Raw genomic sequence first — 24,797 nt, 5'->3', positions numbered from 1 at the left:
TGAGTATTCCCAAAGACTTTTGAAAGAGCAGTCTCAGCTTGTACAGTACTTTGTTCAGGTTGAGTTCCAACATCATATACTGTATGTCAGTAATTTGTCAGCCAGGATGTGAAATAAGAAGTTTTCATTAAGAACATCTTCTTAATTATTCTTAATTATGAGTGTCTGAACTTTCTTATTTCTGGCGCAGATTCTTTGTCTGGCTGAGCAAATTCAGTTTACGGAAGATGTGGAAAGAGCTTTAAAAGACCAAAATTTGCAGCAGCTGGAGGTGGAGCTCAGCGCCAAATTAGAGCACTACACCATGGTGGACACCAGCTCTGACGATCGCGCTAACACAGGTAGTTCTGTCGGTGTGTGCATGCATTGGTGGCTATATTTTTGTCCTTTGAGACTGGTGTAACCTCTCCCCGAAATACCGATGTTACTGACTTTAAGTCACATTGAACAAATGCTACAAGAAAGAGAAGCTTCGCCACAGTCTCTTCATTGCAGCATGAACAAAATACTGAAATTAATATGCAACTTTCTTCCAACAGCAACAATTTAGGGGCGTGTTTCACTGAACATTTTTTTTTGTTATTTTCTTAACTCAAAGCTCCACTCCCCACACTTGTGTTTTACTTTGGTTTAATTTGATCACTGAAATCTTTTTGTGGTCTCCAGGTATTTGCTCAGCCAATGCACGTTAAGGACGTTAGGCTGACTGTTTATGGTAGATGAGTGAAGCAATGCCATATCCTGTGTGATGTTTTTGTCATGAGGTCATTACATGATTTGACATATTTATAGCATGCTAAAAGAGGCTCAGGATGCTGTCCTGCCCTTTTACCCCTATTTATCTCTGCGGCAGTGCTCCTATTTGCTCCTTCATTTTTTTTTGTTGCTGATCGCATTCCTAATAATATTAACCTCACCAAATTGTTGTGCTGTCCTTATTAAAAGTTGCTACTTGACACTTTTTATTCCACTATCTGAGTCCCTCTTGTGTTAATGATTGTGCTCTGATCAAAATCTTGTTGTTACTTAATGCCAAGTGACTGCTCTTGTGTGAATCTCTTGATAGCCATTCAGTCACAAGAGACTGCAGAGGGGCAGTTCCCTTTAAAGCTGCAGATGCAGTGGCTGGCAGGTTAATTTAATGACTCTGGGCTGAATCTATAGCTGCATAAAGCATGACTGAAGAGTTTTCCACACAACTTGAATTTAAATCGAGGTGTCTTATTCATGCATGAGATGAAAAGCGCCATCATAATCCTCATAGTGGCATAATTTCACAGGACATTACTGCCAAATTCTAAATTTCTGCGCCATATGAGATATATCTCTGACAGTAATGCTTGTTTCACTTGCATTAAGTGTTACTGAAGACAATCTCTCGTCACTGCTTAAATTTCTGACTTTCTGACATGATTGCAGAACACCAGTGCTGTGATGGAGGCCATTATATTTGCAGATAATATTGTCAATTCCATTTTGTGATGGTGTTTCATTCGAAACTCTACTATGCACACTTGAAATCTTGTCATTTCCATGATAACATCTCATTGAAATACTTGCTCTCTTAAAACAACCATGTACTGTAGGCTGAAGAGGCTTTGGAGTGGCAGTACTGATTAAAGCAGCTAAAGTAATGGCAAGAAGGATAATCTAATTACCCAGTCTGCATTAATGGACTATAAACCCAGGCGGGCAATGGGAGCTATCTCCCCTTTGGCACAGAGACAAGACATTTGGCAAGGTATTTTTTTATGCTTCTGTGGACAGGCTGACATCAATGATGCATTTACACAAGGCATTCAAAGCATAACAACTGGGCCGATAATAATTTACAATATGAAATCCCAACTTCAGAGATCTATGTAGAAAGGTGATCCATAGAGAAGATTTGGAATTCAAATCCGTAAACTTAAGTATCTGTATGAAAGATACTCTCTCACTATAGCCCCACTGGGTTTTTGGCATTGTTAGGGTTTTAGGCATATTTTCATGCATTCATTTAGTTAGGATATCTAAATAAATTGTGGAATTTACCAAAATATGTACTTGAGACGGGGCATTTTTCAGTCAAACAGTAAACGCATTGCTCTTATGGTTTGAATTAATACTGTCATTTGTTCAACAATTTCTTTTTGCTCAGTTTTGACACCATTCCCTTCCAAACTCCAGAGAGTACGAAGTAATTAGGGATGTCAGACACGTTAATAACAATGACATCGTTTCTAAATTTCCTTCGGCATATTTCAGCATTTTGTGCAGTAATTTATGACAGTCTAGTCAGTAATGGTTAGTGATGTTAACTTTCCACCATATCAGTGTGGCCATATTCATGTCTTACAAGATTTCCCTTTTCTAAATTGTGGTTTAACACCTGAGATGTTGGGTTTGTTCACACAGTGAGTGTTTGATAGTGATGGCTCTGCATATTTAGCTTTTGTTATTACAGATGACAAAAACGTTTGGCTTTGTTACTGTTTGTGACATTTGCAAAAATTATTCTCATTTATTTGTTTGTTATTTTCAGAACGTTTACTAATTCTTCCATCCTGATATTCATGCATGTGTTCCTGTACAGAGTCCAGTGTCCTGCAGCTGAAGCTGAAGGCCTTGATTTTGGATATTATTCACAACATCAGTGCGGTGAAGCAACTTAACCAGGCAGGAGTTACCAGCCCCGACGCCTGGGCCTGGAAGAAGCAGCTTCGCTTCTACATGGGAGCAGACAAATGCTGCCTCATACATATGGTGGATGCACAGTTCAGCTATACATATGAATACCAGGTGTGTTATATAATCAAATACTGTGCATGCAATTCATTGACAGATAGATTTGTGAAGTTCTCTCTGATAAACTCTGATAAACATAGTGCATGCATCGCACAATGTAGTATCAGACACTCACACATATTCACACATGCTTTACTAAACCAAATCCACAACAGAATTAGATATAGATAGTTGTGTAATTACTTAAGATGCACTGGTTTCAGTAGAGAATTTTAGTGGTACAGGATCTTGAATTTTGTGAGAAATTACCATATTTTTTTTAACTCACCCTCTTCAACTCATCCAGAGTCTGACAGAAACATTTTTATGTTTCACTAATATACTTGAGCTTCTTGTGTTTCACCTTTTGGGGGCACTGTTCATGCAGAGATGAAGAGCACCGAAGATGCATTGCTTTATTTCCCCTCTGCAGTTCCTTGAAAAAAAAAAAACACAAGCTAGACTCAGTCTCACTCATTTTCATTTTCCTTTGCCTGTCCTTCATTCGTTTTTCATTCCCTCTTTTCTTAATCCATGATCTGTCTGTTTGCCATAATCCTTTGCTGGCTTCTTTGCTCCACTCTTTTTCCCCTCCACCTTTCCCTAACTCTCCATATCTTTACTTCTGTTTGGCCATCTCTCTGTGTTTGTGCCTCTTCCTTTCTCTCTTCATCGCTCACTTTCTTCTCTATCCTACCTCTCTTGACTCCTAGGGGAATGCAGCTAAGCTGGTACACACTCCACTGACTGATAAGTGCTACCTGACTCTCACCCAGGCCATGAAGATGGGGCTTGGAGGGAACCCCTATGGGCCTGCTGGCACAGGCAAGACTGAGTCGGTCAAAGCCCTGGGGGGGCTGTTCGGACGCCAAGTGCTGGTGTTTAACTGTGATGAGGTATAAAGATGTTCATACAGTGGTAGTATGTGATGGGTTTAACATGTCAGACAAAACTTTATATTAGCGATCATTATTCTGAGAGCAACACACATATGCATTGAACATATAATGGAATGCATATTTGATCATTTAATTCAAACAAGGCTGGTTATTGAGAACAACTGCCAATGAGAACACTTTGTCTGATTCACATCTGTCTGTTTTTTAGGGTATCGACGTGAAGTCAATGGGGCGAATCTTTGTGGGCTTGGTGAAGTGTGGCGCGTGGGGCTGCTTTGACGAGTTCAACCGCTTAGAGGAGGCAGTGTTGTCTGCAGTTTCCATGCAGATTCAGGCCATTCAAGACTCCCTGAAACATCACAAGAACACATGTGAACTTCTGGGGAAGGAGGTCAGAAAATGACAATAGATGCAGAAAAACACATAAATTTTCTCAAATTCTGATGTCAAAAGCCAATCTGTCTTTATGCACCTCTTTTTCATTTATTATATATTTCTGTTTAATTCACTGGCTCGTATATACACATATACATAAACACACGTAGTGCAACTTTCAGTCGGTCAACAAATCAATCATTTTCCAATTCAAACATCATTGAGTTGTTTGGATCAGTAATTATCAAGTAAAAATCAATCAAACTATTCGTGCTAGTATAAAACACATATTACTAATGAGAATAAGTTTTCCTTCTTCATCCTGCAGGTGGAATTGGACCGAAACTCTGGGGTGTTCATCACATTAAACCCAGCAGGAAAAGGCTACGGAGGGAGACAGAAGCTTCCAGACAACCTGAAACAGCTGTTCAGGCCAGTGGCCATGAGCAGGCCAGACAACGAGCTCATTGCTGAGGTCATCCTCTACTCTGAGGGCTTCAAAAACGGAGAAATGCTAGGACGTAAACTGGTCGCCATTTTCAACCTGGCCAGGTAGAATTTGTGTTGGGAAGTCTTTTGTTGTTTGTTTTGTTTTTTTGTAGTTGTTTGGAGTGTTGAGATTGGAGGGAGTAGTAACGGTAATTACAGTGTACAGCATGTATGTGACCCGTGTCACCAAATTGGGTCTTCTTGTCTTTGTGGTTTACTGTGTGGTGTTTTTTGTGTTCCAAGCTGAATCATGCCATGGGTGGTAAATTTATTTTAAATTATCTATGCTACCACTGCAGTCTGTTGCAACCTATTCATTTTGTGGTTGAGTTATTCTTTACCTCCCACGCATTTGCACTACAACCAGTGCTGCAGTCAATGCAGAGTGTGCAAGTATGTGTAAAAATGTATCTTTATTTGTGTGTCCAGGGAGCTGTTGACTCCCCAGCAGCACTATGACTGGGGTTTGCGTGCTCTGAAGACGGTGCTGAAGGCCTGTGGCAGTCTCCTGCAGCAACAGAGGAGGAGTCATGACAAGGACAAGAGTAAGACCCCCTCCAGCTATTTTTTTATTTTAGGGTACAATATTTCTGTGAGCCATTTTTACTTTTCCAATAGTGGAGCGTGACAGGAAAGTTAGGAGAAAGTGGGTGTCTCTTTGGCCATGACCTCAAGTCACATTCTTTGCTGTCAAAAGTACACTGTGCCGTAACAAACAAACAAAATTGCACAACACAGCACATATGGCGCAAACATCTATGAATGGAGAGTGCATTTAACAAATGTTTATAATGCAGCTTTCGCTCTAGCCAAACACAAAACCAGGTGATTTCACTGATGCCTTCCTCCTGTCTGAAGTTGAAGTTGTGCTGATAAGAGAAATAATTTGTGGACTATGGGTGAAAACAAAATGAAAATGAGAATCTTGAAAACTTGAATATGCTTTCATCCCTCTACGACAGATGGTCAAAAGCTTGCTGCAGACAAATTTTTTTGAATGACTAAGACAGTCATCTAGTGAAAATCTAGGTAGTTTAAGATACTTGAAAGTTAAAAAACCTGATTTATAATATATCAGTCAATGTTAGATTTTTTTTTTAGAAAATAAATTCATAACATAAATAAGCAATCTTGATATGGATTCCTTTAATTTTTTTTTCTGTTTGATCAAGACATACACTGAGTGGGACATTTTTCAGTGTTAAAAATCAGCCAACACAGATATATCAGCCTTGTTGATTCATCAGACTAGCTCAGCTAAAAACTCGAATTGGTTAAGAATTTTGGCAGCATAAAACACACAGCAGGATGCACAATCAATACATATTTGAGCAATCATTCTACGCAATTTACCAAATGTATTTTCAAGAAATGTAACCGTAAAAAGTCTTCCAAGAGTATTGACAACTGATAATGAGAGCTACTAAAAAAAAGTTACATTGTCTGTTTGATATGTCTTCAATACTCAATATGGGAAATTACTCATGCTTCATAAGTGGAAAAAATAATACAGTAATAAGATAGAAGTTCATCAACTAACACAAATGAACGCAAAGGACTAAACAGCCATTTTACATGCAACAGTGGTTCAAAACAAATGAAGTCTGAGAATTTTCATTTTGGCAAGGCTGAAACGTTTGTGCCATTTCATTGTTTCAGATGATTTGAATACTTGAATACTAACTCATCAGTGATGATTACAGCCAACATCAGACTGCTTCTGCCTCATAACTAACATAAAAATCAGCACCATCTGAAAAGCGGCACCATTCAATTACCAGATAGCTGATTTATATGTCAAGAGCTGACTGCAGGGCAAAAACCATCAAATCTGTTACACTGAATTAGTTTCAAAACAGTTCAGTGGTACTAAAGTAGTATTTTTAGTGATATAGTATTATTTTGAACACCCAAACTGACTATTCTATGTTTATATAGCTTATAATGTCCATGCAGTGTATTGGTTTGAGTAAAAAGTTCCAGTTGTTCAAAAAAAGTCAATAATCTCAAAACTTAGCTTTGTCATTTGGTTCTAATGTTGTGAAAATGTTTCTCCTGAGAAGTGCTGAAATTGTTGCACTGACAGTATGTCTCTCACCTCAGAGATAGAAAGCTGTTGAGCTGATGAAAAGGATTAGAGGATAAGGTGTGAAATTTTGGCTGGTTTGGAGATGCTTATCCTGTCCCCAACAGGGTCGCACTACAAAATGTTTTGGTAATCTGTGTCTCTGTGTGGATAACTCTTAAATGCAGTTGGAGAAACACTATGCATGAGTGTACTTGAACATCAGAAGGGTCTACTGACGAGCACTCTCTCTATACACCTGCTGTTGTCCTTGCCCTCCAAATCCTCAAATACAGATACGCCATCAATTGACATTTAGCCTAAATCCTCCCCCTGAAAACTTTTCTTCCTCTGGACTTTTCACTTGCATGTACTTTTGTCCCTCTCCATTCTCTCATTCCCAAACACTTTGCCAGAGTTCTGTTGTTTACCTCTTCAGTACACTCTATCTCCACCTCCTTCCCCCTCCTTCTGACCTCTTGTTAGCTCTCTCTCTGATACCTGGCTGTCGATGCCGCTCTCATCCCACTCGTTCTCACTCGCTGCCCTCACTTCCTCACCCTCCCCTTCATGTCCCTGCTTTTCAATAGTTCCCCCCCTCATCTCTTTCTCTTCATTTTCCTCTCTGCCTTTTCTTAAACCCATCCCTCTCTCTCTTTTGAATCATCCTGTTCCACCACCTGCCCTTTATCCATCTCACACAAAACGCACACTACATGCACCTCCTGTCTGGCGATGAGTCCCCAAGGTTTTCTTGTGTTTGTCTCTGTGTGCAGTCTGGCCAAGTGTTCCTCCCAACTGTGAAAAAAAAACCCCACCACATTTGTGCCTGCAGGGAAGGCCAGCATCTTTGGAGATGAGAACAAAAGTATTGACAAGCTCTTAAATCATGACAGACTTTGGTAATTAGCACTTTTATTGCAGGAGTCATGTGCAAGAGCAAAGCAATAATGGCTGGACAAGTTAGTTAACAAGTTCTCCATTAAGCCTGTATACTGTCTTCTCCTCTTTCTGCTTGTAGTCTTTGTAAGCAGTATAAATCTTTTTCATATTTCTTATTATTTCCTATTTGTTTATTTAAAGATTTTTATTCACATGCATATCTTATCTCAAGTTGGAATGGAAATTAATTCAGTCTTTTTCATTTACATGCAGTTCATGAGAGCAGTCTGGTGGTGCAGGCGTTGAGACTGAACACCATGTCCAAACTGACGTTTGCCGATAGCTCCCGGTTTGATGCTCTCGTCAGAGACGTCTTCTCTGGGGTTAATTTCACTGATGTGGAGGACCGGGTTCTAAGCGATGCACTGGAACAAGTCTACAAGGAGGCACAACTCGAACTTATACCCAGCCAGGTGTGTGTATGTGTGTAGGAAGACATGTATTTACTAGCCGTACATGCACATATTATTGTCATGGTACATGATGTGAACTGGTATCCAGCCAGTGTTTGGGATCACGCTATAGTGCAAAAGGTCACTGAGAGTTGGATAGTTTGTTAGATCAAATCACAGATTAATCGAGGAATGTTTTTCCATCTCTGCGTAGCTGAAGAAGGCATTGGAGCTGAATGAGCAGCTGAGACAGCGCATGGGCGTAGTGATCGTAGGGCCAAGCGGAGCAGGGAAGTCTACACTCTGGAGGATGCTTAGGGCTGCTCTCAGCAAGACAGGCAAAGTGGTGAGTAAGCCATAAACCACCTACCTAGATTTTCATTCATAAATACATACCGCACATAACATTTAATTATGTAACCTTATATATTCAAAATGCTGTCTGGAGACTTGGGTTCCAGTATTATTAGCATATAAAGAAATATAAAAATGGGCCAGAAAAAAAAGAAGAAAAAAAAACCTTCCCAAGCTTGACTGCCATTTTTTTTTTTTTAGGTTAAACAGTACACAATGAATCCTAAGGCCATGCCCAGACAACAGCTGCTGGGACATATAGACATGGACACCAGGGAGTGGGCTGATGGCGTCCTAACACATAGTGCCAGGAATGTGGTCAGAGAACCTCAGGGTAAGATGGAGACCATTTCAGTGGTGAAAATAGGCCACTAATAGTCTGTCTTGCTTTTCCAGACTTTTGACAACTGTTTCTTGTCTATTGAGTTCTACTTTAACTGGAAAAGTTCTTGCACTGCACTCAGTTCATTCTACAAAGACTTGATACAGTCAGCTTAAAGCTGTCTACAGTTGTTATACTCTGCACTTTATTCACTGAGGTTGATGCGTTGTATGTATCTACTATATATGTGTATATATATATATATATTTTTGTGTCGTCCAGAGGTGAGCTCCTGGATAGTGTGTGACGGTGACATCGACCCAGAGTGGATTGAGAGTCTGAACTCTGTGCTTGATGATAATCGGCTGTTAACCATGCCCAGCGGAGAACGCATACAGTTTGGACCCAATGTTAACTTCCTGTTTGAGACTCACGACCTTAGCTGTGCCTCACCAGCCACCATATCACGCATGGGAATGATCTTTCTCAGGTCAGTCTATGCAAATGTCTTTTTAGTGTTTGTTTATACCAAATTCCATCTGTCACAACTAGATTGCCTCACAATCTTTTTTTTTTTTAACCAACCTTTTTTGCCCGCTCATATCTTTAGCGACGAGGACATTGATGTGGGTGCCTTGGTGAAGTCGTGGTTGACGGGTCAGCCAGAGGAGTGTCGCAGTAACCTAGAAAACTGGCTGGGTGACTACTTCCAACAAGCCCTGGACTGGGTCCTCAAACAGGTGACCTGTGTCCTGTCCTACTTCTACACATTGGCTCAGAAACAATCCAACTGTTTCATTGTGCTGACTTTTAAACACACTTTGACCTCTAGGTTTTGGCCTGGATCCTGAAACCGTGCTGACTTGATTTTGCATACACTGCACAACATGTGGCAACATTTTCTGTGTATGTCGGACCAAAATTGCCTGAACAAATGACCTCCATGCATAATGTCCAGTGCTCGTTATAATGGATTCCATCGCTGTCCTGATAAATTCACAAAAATCCCTTTTGACAAAACAGCAAGCCCTGTGGACAGATACCATGATCATACCTGTTTATTTAAGGAACACTTATATTGCGGGCTTCTGATGTTTTCACACCATTTATTCCAAAATCTTTGTAGTTTTTAAATTCAGACTTGTATATCCCCTGCTCTTTTTCTCTCGTTTCATCAGAATGACTTTGTGGTGGAGACTAGTCTGGTGGGTACCGTATTCAATGGTCTGTCACACCTCAACGCCGTGACAGAGAGAGGTCAGTTCATCGTTGGCCTTCTAAGAGGTTTGGGAGGAAACCTCAACCTTAAAACAAGACAGGAGTTTGCCAAAGAGGTGAGCACTGTTGGGTTTTTTAGTGTGAGCAGAGGACGACTGTAAGAACAGTTTAGTTCTGGGATTGAAATTTTATTCATGTTCTACACTTTGACTAATTAAGAAAATAAAAGGACGAGTTATCGTTGAATGGGAACTTCTGCATTTGATCCTGGTCTTATTGTCTGCTCTTTCTTTGTGTTTCTATAGGTGCTGAGCTGGGCCAGGGAAAGCCCTCCAGACACCAAAAAACCACTTGATACCTACTATGACTCCGACAGCGGTCATCTAGCAGCCTACAAATTCCGGCGTCCCGAATCTCTCACATTGGAACAGCTCTCTAATGCACACACGCTACCGGTTATTGAGACACCAGACATGCAGAGAGGTCTGCACTGCTTCTACCCGTGGCTCACCGTTCAGCACAGGCAGCCCTTCATGGTGGTGGGGCCAGAGGGCTGCGGAAAGGGGTAATTATACATATGCAGAGACGCATGCACGGACACAGCACAAACATTTGCAGGCTCATAAATAAAGAAGGCTTTTGGACAAACACTTGATTTTATGTATATGGAGAGACAGTGTAGATAAATTTGTAAAAATTTGCACACAAACCCAAAATCTGGATTCAAATGCGAAAATACATCCTTACAAATGCTCATTGAAACTTCATTGAACTCATTTCAGCGTTATTTCTCAGTATTGAATTATCTTACATTCACTCATTAAACAGCATCCCCATGATTGTTTCATATCTTTTATTCAATAGCAGTCTGCATAAACAGTTTAAACTGGCACTGTTACAGGCAGTGCTTGTGGAAAAAGGGTTAGCGAGGTCACGGTGGAAGAGTGTGCATTATGGACTATGAGACACTGATATGAAAGCTTCTTTTATTAAAGACTTGGCCTTTTGTGTAAAGGCACTGACAAGTCGGAATAAAGATCAGATCTGTGTGTGTGGTGTATGTGCTAGGGTTTGTGTATGTGTACACATGGAGAGTTGTTGCCTCAAAAGTAATTGCTTCCCTCCTCAGGGGTTTGAAGAACAAGGGTCACTCAGTTTGCCTTTTACACTCCAGTTGAGTCTCACTCAATGTCTCCTTTTCTCCTCCTCTTGTCTTGCCTCTCTTCGCCTAAAAGGTCACTGTGCCAATGAGGCACTGGGTTTGTCAGCTTACTCTTTTGATTAAAGTACATCTAATTAATTTTCACACACATACACTGGAAGGAGCGTACATGCACATGCATGCACATCATTTATTTTCCAATTATTTTCTCTTTCTGCTTGTGCCCTCACAAAATGTCTCTCTTTGCTTTTGGGTCTTTTTCTGACAAACATTGTTCTCTAGATCCCAAGTGGCCCTCTCTTGTTAAATACAGCACTAACACATTCCTTCCTCTTATCCTTTCCTGCGGTCCTGGAACCATCCGAAATATATATATATATATATGAAATGTAAAAGAGTCGCAGCATTTATTCATTTAGATCCTGTCTCGCTGCACTTTCTAAAAAAACAAAACAAGTGCCTGTGTGTTTTTTGACCTTTTTTTGTATGTATTGTTTTTTGTCTAGCATGCTCCTGCGCTACGCCTTCTCTCGCCTACGATCCACACAAGTCGCCGTGGTTCACTGCAGTGCCCAGACCTCATCTCGTCATGTCCTACAGAAGCTCGGTCAGACGTGCCTGTTGCTCAGCTCTAACACTGGTCGAGTCTTCAGACCCAAAGACTGTGAGAACCTGGTGCTCTACCTAAAAGACATCAACCTACCCAAACCTGACAAATGGGGAACCAGCAACCTCACTGCCTTCCTGCAGCAGGTAGAGAAGAAACATAAACAAAAACACATACAGATAATCAAACAAACAAGAGAATGAATGATTTGACAGCACAGTTTCAATTACAATATCCACCCTCAGAAGCTTAGACTTTGACAGTGGTACCTCTCTTATCTGTGAGCTTTTCCCTTTAATAAATACCTTACTTCCTCTGAGCTATCCTATATCTCCTCTTCTTCATCTTGTCTCTCCTCCAGGTTTTGACATATAAGGGATTCTATGATGAGAATCTGGAGTGGGTTAGCCTTGAAAACATCCAGGTGGTGGCCTCCATGTCTACAGGGGGTGCTGTAGGGAGCCATTCTCTCACCTCCCGCTTCTCATCTATAGTTCGCATCTGCACTATTGAGTACGTATGGTGCAAATATAGTTAACACATTATTTTACACATTGGCAGACAGTATTCACCCCTCGTTTCTCTCTGTTGCCTTATTTTGCTGTTGCTCTCTCTCTAACCCTGACCCTAATCCCCTCTCTTTTCATTTTCCTGCATCCATCTGTTTCTCTGCCTCTTTGCCTCTGCCTTTAGCTATCCAGACAGGGAGCAGCTGCAGACTATCTACTCAGCATACCTGCAGCCAGTTCTCCAGCATAGCTTGGGCAGCCAGGCATCCTGGGCCAGCACAGGGAAAACACACCAGCTGGCTGGGTCTTTGGTGCAGCTCTATGAACAGGTATCGATGCTGACAGGGTCTACTTTCATTTTCACACTTGCCTGAGACATTTAGAACTTAAACACGTCACCGGAGATTCTGATTAGAATTTGAGTCATTCCATGTTGAATAGTATTAGTAATAGTATAATATTCCTGATAGTTCCCCTGCAGAAGGAAGGAACACAGAGGCTGAACAATGACTGACTGATGATTGTGATCAGGAAGAAATAGCACTACCCGCACTCTTGTTTGCTTTAAAAACAAATAGCCCATGTTTGAATTCCTGGGTTTCACTTGAATGCCTAACAGCGTTTTGAAAAGCACACCAGATCTTTAGGTAACTATTCCAGGTCTACAGTTTATAGAGCAGGTGCACATATTACTGACATTGTATAGCATGACACAGTGTGGAATGATATTAAATGTTTTCGATTCTGTGTAGGTAGTGAAAATGTCAGCATAAACTTTGGACATTTTCAGTCAATGTAGAAAAGTAGATTAGGATAAATGGCTCCTTTATTTAAACTCACGAACATTCTTCCAGCATCTTACTCTTTGTCACTAAGTGACATTTTCAAGTAATAATTGAATACACTTGTTGTCTCTCATGCCGTTGTCTCTTGCCACCACAAGCTTTACTGTATGTAAAGGTTGTGTGACAGGGCAAACATTTCTGAGCTGTTTTCCACAAAACTGCAAATTGAACTACAAAGACTTTGAACAGAACCTGTTACCATCAGCTGCGTTTTGGAAAGTGAATGAAGCCCCATGTGGTGATTTCAAATTACAACCATGGATGTCAAAGAAATTGTGCTTTTTAGAGGTCGAATATCTCTCTCATGCTTAATGCCTGATATGCTGACAAAGCAGAAACATAGAGGTACTTATTCTCTTGAATAGCTGTAAATTTGACCATGAATCCAGTATATTCTCAATTTCCAATGAGTCTTGTGCCATTGATATGCGTATATCACTTGTCTTCCCGTCTGTCTTCACTCACTCTCAGGTGAAAGCCAAATTTACAGTGGATGACCACAGCCACTACCTGTTTACCCCCTGTATCCTCACAGAATGGGTCCTCAGTCTGCTGCGATATGACCTCACTGCAGGTAACCAAACACACATGCCCGACTGCACACTTATTAATGTGTGTGTGTTTGAGCTCCACTTGACGGGAAAAATAGTGTCGTAATAATCAGGGACACCTCTCCAAGTTGAGGAACAAGTAAGAACTTTCAGCCTTCATTGGGACCGGGACCATAAAAATATCACTTTTCTTTACTTTTGTGGAGGAACCCTCAATAATCAGACAAATGTGGATTTGACCCACATTTTCAGAGGGACTGATGTATGCAAACAAACACAGAAAGTTGGATTCTACTAATTCCTTAGAGCCCTCAGGTAGAATAATTTTGCTGCTGAGGAACATAAAGCATTAATAACTCTGTCAGTTTTGATGCCAGAATCAAAAAGACAGTACCAGATGGCTTAGTTTCTTGTCAGTATTCTTTTAGCTCAGAGCTACTGTCTCCAACTCTCACCTTTTTCTTCTTTTAATCTCTCTCTCCCTCCCTCCTCTCTTTTCTCACTTCCTCACTGTCACTCGTCTGTCTCCCCCTCTTTTATCATCCTCTCCCTTTGCTGTCCTTTCATCTCTCCCTCTGTCACTCTTTCTCTCCTTCTGCAATGTGTTCCTGCTGTGATAGTGAGTCCAATCATTTATTTTAATTAAACACATCGACGGACAAACTTCTCTTTTCCTATGCTCATCATTTTTTAACTTACTTCTTCCTCTCTCTTTTCCTGTCTTGCTGCTTACCTTCTTTTGGGTATGTGAAAACCCCTCTCTTCCTCTTTATTCTGTCACTGTATTCATGTTTATGTTGAGTTTGAGTGCGCGTTTCATCACAATGAAAACATTTAACAGGACTTCACAACTCCCATACCTCTTGTGTTTCAAATTTAAAGCATCTGCAGCTACTGCTGTATCAAATGTGAACCTACAGAGAATTATCACCTGAATCTGGCTTTACTGAGCTTTATAGCAAGTTTCAGCTCATTGTTTAGCTGCACAGCCCATAAATTTTTCTCATCACTCTCACATTGTTGTTTTCAGCCACAGCAGACAGCATATATATATATATATATATATATATATATATATATACACACACACACACACACACACACACACACACACACACACACACACACACACACACACACACACAGTATATATATATATAATTGAGATAATACTGCACTTTGAATTTGTGCCCAATTTGTGCACTTTTCATGTTAACAAAAAGGGGGTCATGTATAATGGATGAAATCATCAGCCAATTTAAACATATCAGAAATATATCATTTTCAGCAGAAACAATGTGACAAACAATGATACCCTTACTGTAGGGCTGCTCGATAATGGCAAAAGTCATAATCACACAATTACTTTGGCCAATATTAAGATCACAATTGCTCCTGAACTTTAAAATCATCATGTATTTGTGGAACTTTGTTAAAAAAACATGTCTTGTTAACAGTGGATTTCCCTGAACATTAAATGTAATTCAACTGTGATTAACTCCGGCGATAGCACCCACACGCCAAGTCCGCCATGCCCTCAGAGCAGGCTACAGGGCGCCTAGCAAACATGGACGGGGCAGGTTGGGACACAGGTGCCTGGGTGGGAGGAGGACCAAACAGGGGGTTAAAGCACAACGCCTGCAGCTCAAGGGCAACTGCTGCAGCCTCTTGTGTGGGGCGATGCCATGCCCCAGGAAACCTTCATTTTTTAAGCACCCAAATATTAACATCAGTACCTGTCTAAAAACCTAGAATAATTGTCTTTATTGGCTCTGCTGGTAGAATCATCACTGAGGTGAATTTTGGGAAGGAAAGTAATTTGAAAGCCATAGGCATAGAGAATGTCAGGCATGACAATTTTGTGCTTTAAGTGTTTTCTTTTCCTCAGTGGTCTTTAAAATTTAATATGCCAGGAAAACCCTGGAGTGTCAACTGTGTCTCTGTTTGACTCTCTTCCTCAATTCCTCCAGTATAATGTGACAGACACTGCTGAAACCAGTGGCCTATGAGACCATGATTCTGACTTCTCCCTGTAGCGCTCTCTTTTTAGCTAGCAGCACTCTGCTCATTCTTGGGGGAATTTAGTAAATTTAGTTTCACCCTTGGAGGTACTTTTGTCATCCTGCCAAGACAGCCCTTTGACTCATGTTGAGTCATAGTGTAAATTCTCTGCGTGTGTCGGTCCTTTTGCAAACATTTTGCAGATGAATCATTGAAAATGTTTCGTTCGTCTTTGTACTGACTATTGTACCAGAAAGAAATTCCACACAAAATTAACAAATCTCATTTTGTGTGTGAATGCAAGCGTGTGCATGTCCTGTGATTTCCTGTTGGGTATGAATCCAAATATATATGTGTATCTCATTTATTCCTTTTTAGCTCAATCTAATGTGACAGACAGCGTGTTGGAAGTGGTAGCATACGAGGCCAGGAGGCTGTTCAGAGACCGGCTAGTTTCCTCCAAAGACCTTCACACATTTGATAATATCCTGTCCTCCATCATACGGGGAGACTGGGCGTCTGACGCCCTGGACAACATGACTGGTATGAGATAGCTCTATCCTTGCTGACAAACACCTTCATGCAAATCATACATACACATACAAAACAACTGTTTGCAGGCTCAGTTTAAAAGCCCAAGCAAATCAGAAACATTGCATTACAGAGTGGCTACATGATTCAATTCATGCCAACATTTTCAGGTTGCCACTTATGCCTGTATCATTTATGACAGTTTCTCAGTTACTGACTCATCTGTGTATTTTAAAACAGCAAGACATAAAGAAATTGTTTTCTTTTTTAAGTGATTTGACTGCTCCAAACCACTTAAAATTCTAAACAAAACCCAAGTGCTTAACAATGTTTCTTATTCACAATCAATAATATAGTATCACCCACACATAATGTCATTTAAAATCCTTTGTTATAGTCTGGGTGAAATGTTGGCAGCTGGTTTTAAATTCAGGTGGGAGCTGGCACGACTCTATGCAATACTTGCCTGCCAACTCCTTGTGTGAGATAAATAAGAGCATAGTCATACAATAATCAGGTGTCACGCACCATACAGGAGGTCCCCTAGGTCCCTAAGAGGCATAAGAATAAAAGAAACACAGATCCCACCCTCTTTACAGACAAATGAACACACTGTAGCAGTAATATTAATGTGCATGGTAATGATATGCACAGCATCACTAGAGATGCTTGGCAAATGCTGGCAAGAGCAAGCCATAATCAAATCTCTTTACGCAAACTCATAATGGACGTCAGAATAAAGAAAGCATGCAATGAAAGCTGGCTCAGGTGGTGTTGTGATCAAGAACAGGTCCTGGCTGCTGAATAAATACAGTGACATGTCTATAATCAAGGCCCTTCAAGCTGCTAAACAAAGGCTTGCAGTGCTGGCAGTTAGACTAAAGACACCACAGAGGCAGACACCTGAAGCATAATTTCTTTTCATCACATCAACGCAGCCAATGTGTGCTTCCAGCTCGTGGCTTAGCAAGAACCAACTCACCATAAGGAGCATACATATAACGCCAGTACTAGATTACAAAAAAAAACACCAAACTGCAATATCCCATAATGTGGCACTAGGCAATGATTGCATGCACAGAGCTGTACCTTTTTTCTAGAACATATCTGTCGCCTGTGTCTGCTGCCTAGAGTGCTGAATATAAACATAAGCAATCTGCATTTATATTTAAGTTATATTTAAGTAAGAGAGCATTAGTTAAAGGATGGTACTTGGAAGCCCCCTCCAAAATGTGGCCAAAAGTTCAGTTTACCTGCAAAACAAACACCTTCCTTATTCTCTCCAACATCTGGGATGTTAGCTGTGGGGATTTGAAAAGAAATAAAATGCACAGGTTTAATATCAGACACACATGTATTTGAGTGATCTAAGTTAATTCTTTTGTGATTGTGCTGCAGCGCCAATCTTTTTTGTGTGTGACCATCACTCTGTAATGTTTTCTCTGTATGCAGATGGTTTCTATGTGACGTGGGGGGCCTCTGAAGGAGCTGTAATGACTCCAGGCCAGCCTCTACCTCCTCATGGTAAACAGCTGGGACGTCTGGATTCTGCTGACCTGAAACAAGTTATACAGAAGGTACACAGTGAAGAAACTGTTGTGTGGTGTGTTGTATTTATGAGGCTTGTTGGATTAAGTATGCACACATACATATGTGTTTACATACAGCAGTACACAAACTAAATATATAGTTAGTATAGTATACGACAGTTTTCCCTTTTGCTGCTTAATATAACAAAAAGGCTATTCTGCATGACGGGAAGTGTTGCTTTTGATATTTCCATATTTACAAAAGTCAAAAATCTGAATGCAGGCATTTTACTTGTAATCATGTGTTTTTACATTGTGGTATTACAACTTTACTAATTAAAGGCAGAGTCTGCAATGTTCGAGAAACTAGCAAGAGTAGCTAGATTTTGAAAGTATCCAACCGTAAATATCCCACCCTCTCCCTTCAGACATTCCTCCAACCGCTGACCCTGTCTTGGTTTTTCAGTCTAACAGCTGCACTGCTCTGCCGCAATCATGTAAACACAAGCAAAACAGCCGTCAAAAATGTATTGCCACCTTTAGCTCATAGCAACTGCTCTCTCTGCTCAGAGGCTATGCTTTGTACTGTTAGCTCACTAAACAGACTGTCGCGGTCAGCAGTGGCTCTCTCTCGTTCTCCGGCTCAGTGGACGTGTGCTTCGTGCTGGTACTTCACAGCTGGCTGACAGAGAAAGTGCGGCCAAAATTGAAATAATGGCTCATTCTTGTGTAAGACTCTGGTCACGTGCAATGGGCGCACTCACGGCAAGGCAGACAGGCAGGTCGGCCATCCAGTTATTTTCTTTGGTCTGAATTAAATGATAGGATGCATTTATTACAGTGCTGTGACAGACACAGAATTTTTGTCTTTGTTTAGTCGGGTTATTTAATTATTGATTGCTTTTGGGCTCGTTATGAGAATTTCAACCAATATAACACAAAGTGCTTCCAAAATAAGTTGCAGACCCTGCCTTTAGTCTAAGCATCTGAATACCTCTGCGTCTTTTATCTGCTGCTGCATTTATCTTTTTCATTCATGTGGTTGTGTGTTATGTGTGCTTTCTTATTTTCATGTCATTGTATTCGTTGGAGCGTCTGTGATGCAGCTCCTCACCTATGTGTGTTCCTCCTTTGCTTCCTCAAGGGAGTAGTGCTGTACAGCCGTGATAACAGGGAGCTGGATCTCCTCCTGTTCTGGGAAGTGTGTGACTTTGTGTCCAGGGTCGATCGGGTCCTGAGCCGACCCGGTGGCTCTCTGCTTCTGGCGGGCCGTAGTGGAGTGGGTCGGCACACAGCCACGTGCCTGGTGTCGCACATGCATGGATACACACTGTTCACGCCTAAGATCTCCCGTGGTTATACCCTTAAGCATTTCAGCAATGATCTCAAGACAGTAAGAGTGGATTGTCTGTTTTTTTTATTGGCTCAGTTGGTTCACATTGTGCTGAACTAAACACTTTAATAGAGAGAAATGCATTGTCTTTTTAATTGTTTTTTCTGTCAGAAATTAAATTACCAAACTGATTGTTGAATGAAACCTGCGTGTAACAATTGCAGTGTAAATGGACATGTAGTATGATGAAGGAACAAGTGCCAGTTTGCCTGTGGTGTGTTGTATTGTATGTGCAGGGGAGACTGTGGTTTGTTGTCACATTTTTACTTTCATGTGAATTTTTTATCAACAACACATCTTTCAAGAGGGAAGCTAAAGGTCTTGGGTTGAAATGGGAATGCTTTCATTCTTATAACTTGCTGTTACAGTTATCAACCATCGCTTGTATCAACCACCTCAATGTTTTGTGTGTCTCACGCAAAGTGACCAGATAGAAATGAGCATGATGGTCACACCGAATGTTTCATATCAACATGATTAAACCGCGCCCTCTAGTTTGGCTGTAATAAGCAATGTGACAACCAGCCCCGCTCTCCCCTATACCAAACATATGCGTGCGATATGCGTGTCAAATGTATGAAGTGTGTGTACTGTATGTGTAGGTGATGCAGCTGGCAGGTCTGGAGGGCCAACAGGTTGTTCTATTGTTGGAAGACTATCAGTTTGTTCACCCAGCGTTCCTAGAGATGGTCAACAGCCTACTGTCATCAGGTGTGCATTGTGTTTTTGTGTTCGTTTTCCCTCACTGTTTGGACCTCAAGGGGTTCTTTATAAGGTTAAAATTAGAATGTGGAAATTAATTTAGTAATAAATTAGATTTTCAACATTTTGGGAAATAAGCTCATTTGCTTTCTTGCAGAGAGTTCAGTAAGAGGATTAATATCACTCTCATTTCTGTTGGTTAGGAGGTGGTTAGCTTAGCTTAGTATGAATATTAGCAACAGGTGGAAACGCTGTTTAACCAAGTTTGACATGAAAAAACAATGGTCTAATTGGAGCAAAATAAGAATGAATATCGATATCGGAGGGTCTCATTAGTATGATGTTTGTAAAATGTACGTGTACTAGCTGTTTTGGAGTATACTGGACTATATTCTGTCTGCATTTGAATATTAACCATGCACTGGGATGGCCACAATTACAGTGTGGGTCATTTTAGCATAAATCTACGCTGTACACTGATCGAAGGTTGCAATATTAAGGCACCCTGGCCCTACTTTGTTGTAGTTTTTTCTGAGAGATGCTGCTAAGGAAACACTGATCACTATTTAAAGTGTGTTTGTGTGTGTTATGTTTCAGGTGAGGTTCCAGGTCTGTACACCCCTGAAGAACTGGAGCCTCTCCTCTCCTCCCTCAAAGATGCTGCTTCCCAGGATGGATTCACCGGACCACTCTACAACTACTTTTCCCATAGTCAGTACTGTATATTTATCGACAGCTCAATACGTCAGTTTGTCTGTGTGTCATTCATTATGGTACTTCTGTTCCCATCTATGTGGCGTATGTGGTACTAACTGTGTCATTTCATTCCACTGATTGTTCTATCTGTTCTCTTCTGCGACTGTATCTGACTTTATTCCTCTGCATCCCTGCTGTGCAATGATGTGTGTACTGAGGGAATGGTGTCACTGAGGTTGAGGTTGCTGCTAGTGAATCAAATCAATAGCTCTATTATTGTCAAAGTAAACCCTCTAAAGAGCTCCCTGCTCACCGTCACCATCCAACTCTGTCAGACAGGTACAAGGTAAAAGGGACAATACATAAAACTAGTACTTGTCTTTGTATTGCCTCTCCGTGTCTCCTTCACTGTTTTTATTCCCCAAATATTCTGCTACTCTGTATGTATCACACCCCATTAGGAATCCAGCAGAACCTCCACATTGTTCTGATCATGGACTGCTCCAACTCTAACTTCACCATCAACTGTGAGAGCAACCCTGCTTTCTACCGCAAGTGCTCTGTCCAGTGGATGGAAGGATGGTCTGAAAGCAGCATGAAGAAGGTTAGTGGAGGAGGACAACAAGTGCAGCAACAAGATCAGAAATAGATATTGAATGAGCAATTGCTGATAAAGGTTACACCAGTATTTAAGGTCAATGGATCTTAAAGTGTTGAGTATAAAGACTTACACATGCCCAGACAGATTTGTGTTGCCCAGACTCATAATATTCCTGTCATGCCACCAGTTGCTCTGCTCCGGCTCCTTCCATATTTGTATGCTATACCAGAATCCGGTGGCTCCAGATGCAATATTGACTTCATCACTGCACAGCTTAAGAAGTATATTTTCTCACCTGTGGTACCTGGAATTTAAACAGCAGGAATAGGAAGACAGCTTTAATGCATGAATGCATGCTTTCACATCGGGTGCGTGTAAACCTATACTTTGTCAGATTCCTGAGCTGTTGCTGGCAAAGACGGATGGAGGAGGGGAGGAGAGTGAAAGAGAAAAGGCCACAAAGGGGAAAAGCTCAGGTAGGGGCACATGTACTCATAACAAAAGTCCATAATTATTTAGAGAATGATCCATTTTGATGTTATTTGTAATTTGTAATGATGATGATGTTATTTTTGTAGTTCTTCCCTTTCATCTCTGCAATTGTAATTATGCTGCTCTTCTGTGAATGTATACTAGCTACATACTTGTAGACATTTAGTTTAATCTCAGTCTTTCACTTGCAGTTACAATTAAGTAGGGGAGACCGGGGTTTGTCACATTCTTCCATTCATTGTTCTTTTTAATAAATGTTTGATTCTGAAATTCCTAACTGCCTACAAAGTTTATTAGAAAAACAGCAACATGAAAAATTACTTTGACTCATAAAAATTTTTCGCTTTCTCCTCAACTCAATGTTTTGTGTGACTTACACAAAATGGCCAGATAGAAATGGGCATGATGAAACAGCGCCCTCTAGTTTCTTTGTAATAAGCGATGTGACAACCAACCTGTGAGACAACCCCACTGTCCCCCAGTGTATGTATGTAATATGTATGTAAAAGTATCTGCCACTGAAAGAAAGGTAAATTTTGCACCTTTTAGATTACAACTATATTTTATTTTTGATTATTGATTGAAAAGTAGTTGGGAAGTATGTGAACATTGCTTCTACCTTTGTTTGGCTGTGTTTTATATTATGAAACTGACCTCATTAATATAAGCCAGTATGTGCTCTCAAGCTCCTTCATCCTCTGCTCCCGGCAGGGTCTTCCCAGGGAGACCTGTACCGTTCGTTCCTGATGGTCCATGAGTCATGTAGAGAACATGGTGCGACACCCAGCCAGTACATGGCCTTTCTGCATGTTTACACAGCATTATACAGCCGGAAGCAGAGCCAGCTAACAACAAGACAACAGCATCTGCAGGTACCAAATCAGCTATACTCAACAAGCTCCTGGATTTATTCATCAGTGAACATTTTCAATTACAAATGCAGTGTCTGTAGGTGGGCACTTGCTTTTTTGTTGGTTTTTTTGCTCATGTATTGGAGTCATATTCTATGTCTTCTACAAGTTATGATTAACTTGTGTCTGCAGGCAGGAGTGTCTAAGCTGAACGAAGCTAAGGCTTTGGTCGATGAGTTGAAGAGGCGGGCTGCCGAGCAGAGTGCACTGCTGAAGACTAAACAACAGGAGGCAGATTCTGCCCTTCAGGAAATCACCACCTCTATGCAGGTGTGTGTGTGTGTACTATGTGTATGATTGTGTGTGTGTGTGTGTGTGTGTGTGTGTGTGTATACGTATGTTTATGACCATGTGTATGTCATTGTGTGCGACTTTGACTCTCAGTGGCAGGCAGGACAGAGGTCCTGCAGGATTTCATGTCTCCTCCAAGTTGGATCAGTTCTCCACTCAACTATCACTGTGACCCTCTTCACTTCTCTTCTCTTCTCTTCTCTTCTTTTATCTTACATTTTCTCATGCTATTTTTGCCTCATCTGCATTGTACAAGCAACTTTTTCTGGAGTCTCCCCTGCTGTGAAGACACTGTTTATTTACTTTGTTTACGTGCACATTTGTTCGCTTTTGGCTTCTCAACCAGTGATTTCTATCCTCTGATATCCTAGTTTCCATTTCCTCCTGCTGGCTCTGACTGGCGGATGGATGAATTGATGGATGGATGTGGATGTGTGGGGGGGGGGGAACAGAAGCGTAACCCTGTTCTTGTGTTATGATATCCATTTGTCCTCTCTCGGGTGAATCTGTTTTTTGAATGAGATGGAGAGGAGGAGGGAGAGAAGAGAAAAAAGAAACAAGAGAAGGGATAACTATCAGTGGAGTCAGTTTGCAGAGTGATAATTAACTACGAGACTTATTCCTTTGGCTGTAAGCAGCCAAGTCTCCTGTAGAGATGGAGACAGCAGGGAGGAAAAAAAGGAGGAAGACTGGGACAAAGAAATGAAGGTTGAAACAAACTAGGTGGAAGAGTGATAGAGGCTCTGGGAGGATGGAAACATTAAGTGTAGGAAGCAGATGAGGAGGAAGGAAAATTACATTTGAAGAAGGAATAAAAGAAATATGTGGTATATAAGAAACGGTCAAGACTTGACAAGGGGAGAATTGGAGGGATAAGGAAACCACCATTGAAGAGATTAGCTTTGGATGGGGGGGGTGATACGATGAGATGGATAGATTATAGGGATATAAAGGTGAGAGAGCAAGTTTTAGAAAATGATGATGCTAAGCATTCATCCTCCCTTTTCATCTTCAACGATTGTGTCTCACTCTGGCTGTTCCTAAACTTTACTCTTCTTTAGTCGGGCTGTTTGTCTGACACATCTCAGAATTGAAATATTAAAACAGAGAACTCATTTTCATTTCAAAAAGGTTGTTTAGATTTAAATTCTTAAATTTAAATTCTTCCGGGGGTCAAGTTTTCTTGATGAATAGCAAATTGAACAGGGATTGTATATTGCATATGATATTCTCCTCTTTCTAAAGTTGAAACATTTGAAGGCTGTATTTTCAATCCAACACCATGAACATCGTGTGATGCTTTTGGTTATCCAGAATGCCAGTGACCAGAAAACAGAAATGGAAAAGATAAAAGGGAAGATGGCTCAGGAGGTGTCCAAGATTGAAGAGAGAAAGGCCAAAATAGATGATGAACTGAAGGAAGTACAGGTAAGTTGTTGGACTGACTCGTGCAGTCAATACGACACTATCTGAAATACACATACATATAAGTGCCCCCTACCTTTTCCATATTTGCCGTCACAGCTGTGTGTATCCCTCCTTTATCTCCGTATCCCTGCCTCCTCTCACCATTGCTGCCCTCTAGCCTTTGGTAGATGAAGCAAAGCGTGCAGTTGGAAACATCAAGCCTGAAGCTCTGTCTGAGATCCGTTCTCTCCGCATGCCCCCTGATGTCATCAGAGACATCCTGGAGGGGGTACTGAGACTGATGGGCATCTTCGACACCTCCTGGGTCAGCATGAAGAGGTGAGAGGGGAAGAGATGGGAAGAATGTGATTAAGAATAGACAGAAACCGGGAACAAGAAGGATGGATAAATGAAGAGAAAGTTACCATGCTGCGGGTAATTAGACTGATGAGAATCTTCAAGACTCTTTGCGGTACGAAAAAAGAGGTGTGAGGAGGTGGATGGGGACAGAAGACGAATAAAAGGAAAGGTGTGACACAGCTAGGAAAGGATGGGGAGAATGAGAAATATTTATACATGTGTTAACATGAAGAAATGTGACAACTTTAGCATTATCTGTAAAAGATTTGTAAATTGGAAGCCCCAAACCATCCATTCCACTCCTTTTTTGAGCTGTATTCAAAAGAAATACTCTATTTTGTCATCTTATGCAAACACTGATATTTTCCCATCATCTTGTTCAAGTAG

The 24,797-nt window shown here is 40.9% G+C and overlaps 1 protein-coding gene across 1 annotated transcript in view; it reads left to right on the top strand.

Moving 5' to 3' along the window:
* The window catches only part of dync2h1 (dynein cytoplasmic 2 heavy chain 1), a 134,503-nt gene that overhangs the window by 18,073 nt on the left and 91,633 nt on the right, over positions 1 to 24,797 (top strand). The window contains exons 35-62 of the mRNA XM_070828709.1: positions 191 to 341; positions 2,576 to 2,781; positions 3,480 to 3,662; positions 3,874 to 4,056; positions 4,369 to 4,592; positions 4,959 to 5,074; positions 7,750 to 7,949; positions 8,143 to 8,274; positions 8,484 to 8,616; positions 8,887 to 9,094; positions 9,215 to 9,344; positions 9,783 to 9,938; positions 10,128 to 10,387; positions 11,491 to 11,737; positions 11,953 to 12,104; positions 12,285 to 12,429; positions 13,417 to 13,519; positions 15,876 to 16,040; positions 17,481 to 17,605; positions 18,702 to 18,950; positions 19,553 to 19,661; positions 20,250 to 20,363; positions 20,810 to 20,952; positions 21,344 to 21,425; positions 22,153 to 22,313; positions 22,485 to 22,622; positions 23,958 to 24,071; positions 24,229 to 24,389. Of these exons, the coding sequence (XP_070684810.1) occupies positions 191 to 341; positions 2,576 to 2,781; positions 3,480 to 3,662; positions 3,874 to 4,056; positions 4,369 to 4,592; positions 4,959 to 5,074; positions 7,750 to 7,949; positions 8,143 to 8,274; positions 8,484 to 8,616; positions 8,887 to 9,094; positions 9,215 to 9,344; positions 9,783 to 9,938; positions 10,128 to 10,387; positions 11,491 to 11,737; positions 11,953 to 12,104; positions 12,285 to 12,429; positions 13,417 to 13,519; positions 15,876 to 16,040; positions 17,481 to 17,605; positions 18,702 to 18,950; positions 19,553 to 19,661; positions 20,250 to 20,363; positions 20,810 to 20,952; positions 21,344 to 21,425; positions 22,153 to 22,313; positions 22,485 to 22,622; positions 23,958 to 24,071; positions 24,229 to 24,389 (4,490 nt within the window). The remainder of the gene's footprint in view (positions 1 to 190; positions 342 to 2,575; positions 2,782 to 3,479; positions 3,663 to 3,873; positions 4,057 to 4,368; positions 4,593 to 4,958; positions 5,075 to 7,749; positions 7,950 to 8,142; positions 8,275 to 8,483; positions 8,617 to 8,886; positions 9,095 to 9,214; positions 9,345 to 9,782; positions 9,939 to 10,127; positions 10,388 to 11,490; positions 11,738 to 11,952; positions 12,105 to 12,284; positions 12,430 to 13,416; positions 13,520 to 15,875; positions 16,041 to 17,480; positions 17,606 to 18,701; positions 18,951 to 19,552; positions 19,662 to 20,249; positions 20,364 to 20,809; positions 20,953 to 21,343; positions 21,426 to 22,152; positions 22,314 to 22,484; positions 22,623 to 23,957; positions 24,072 to 24,228; positions 24,390 to 24,797) is intronic.

Source organism: Pempheris klunzingeri, chromosome 4 (assembly GCF_042242105.1).
Source record: "Pempheris klunzingeri isolate RE-2024b chromosome 4, fPemKlu1.hap1, whole genome shotgun sequence".
NCBI classification, from domain to species: Eukaryota; Metazoa; Chordata; class Actinopteri; order Acropomatiformes; family Pempheridae; genus Pempheris; species Pempheris klunzingeri.
Note: the sequence above shows the minus strand (reverse complement) of the source record. Positions and strands in the feature narration are given on the sequence as shown.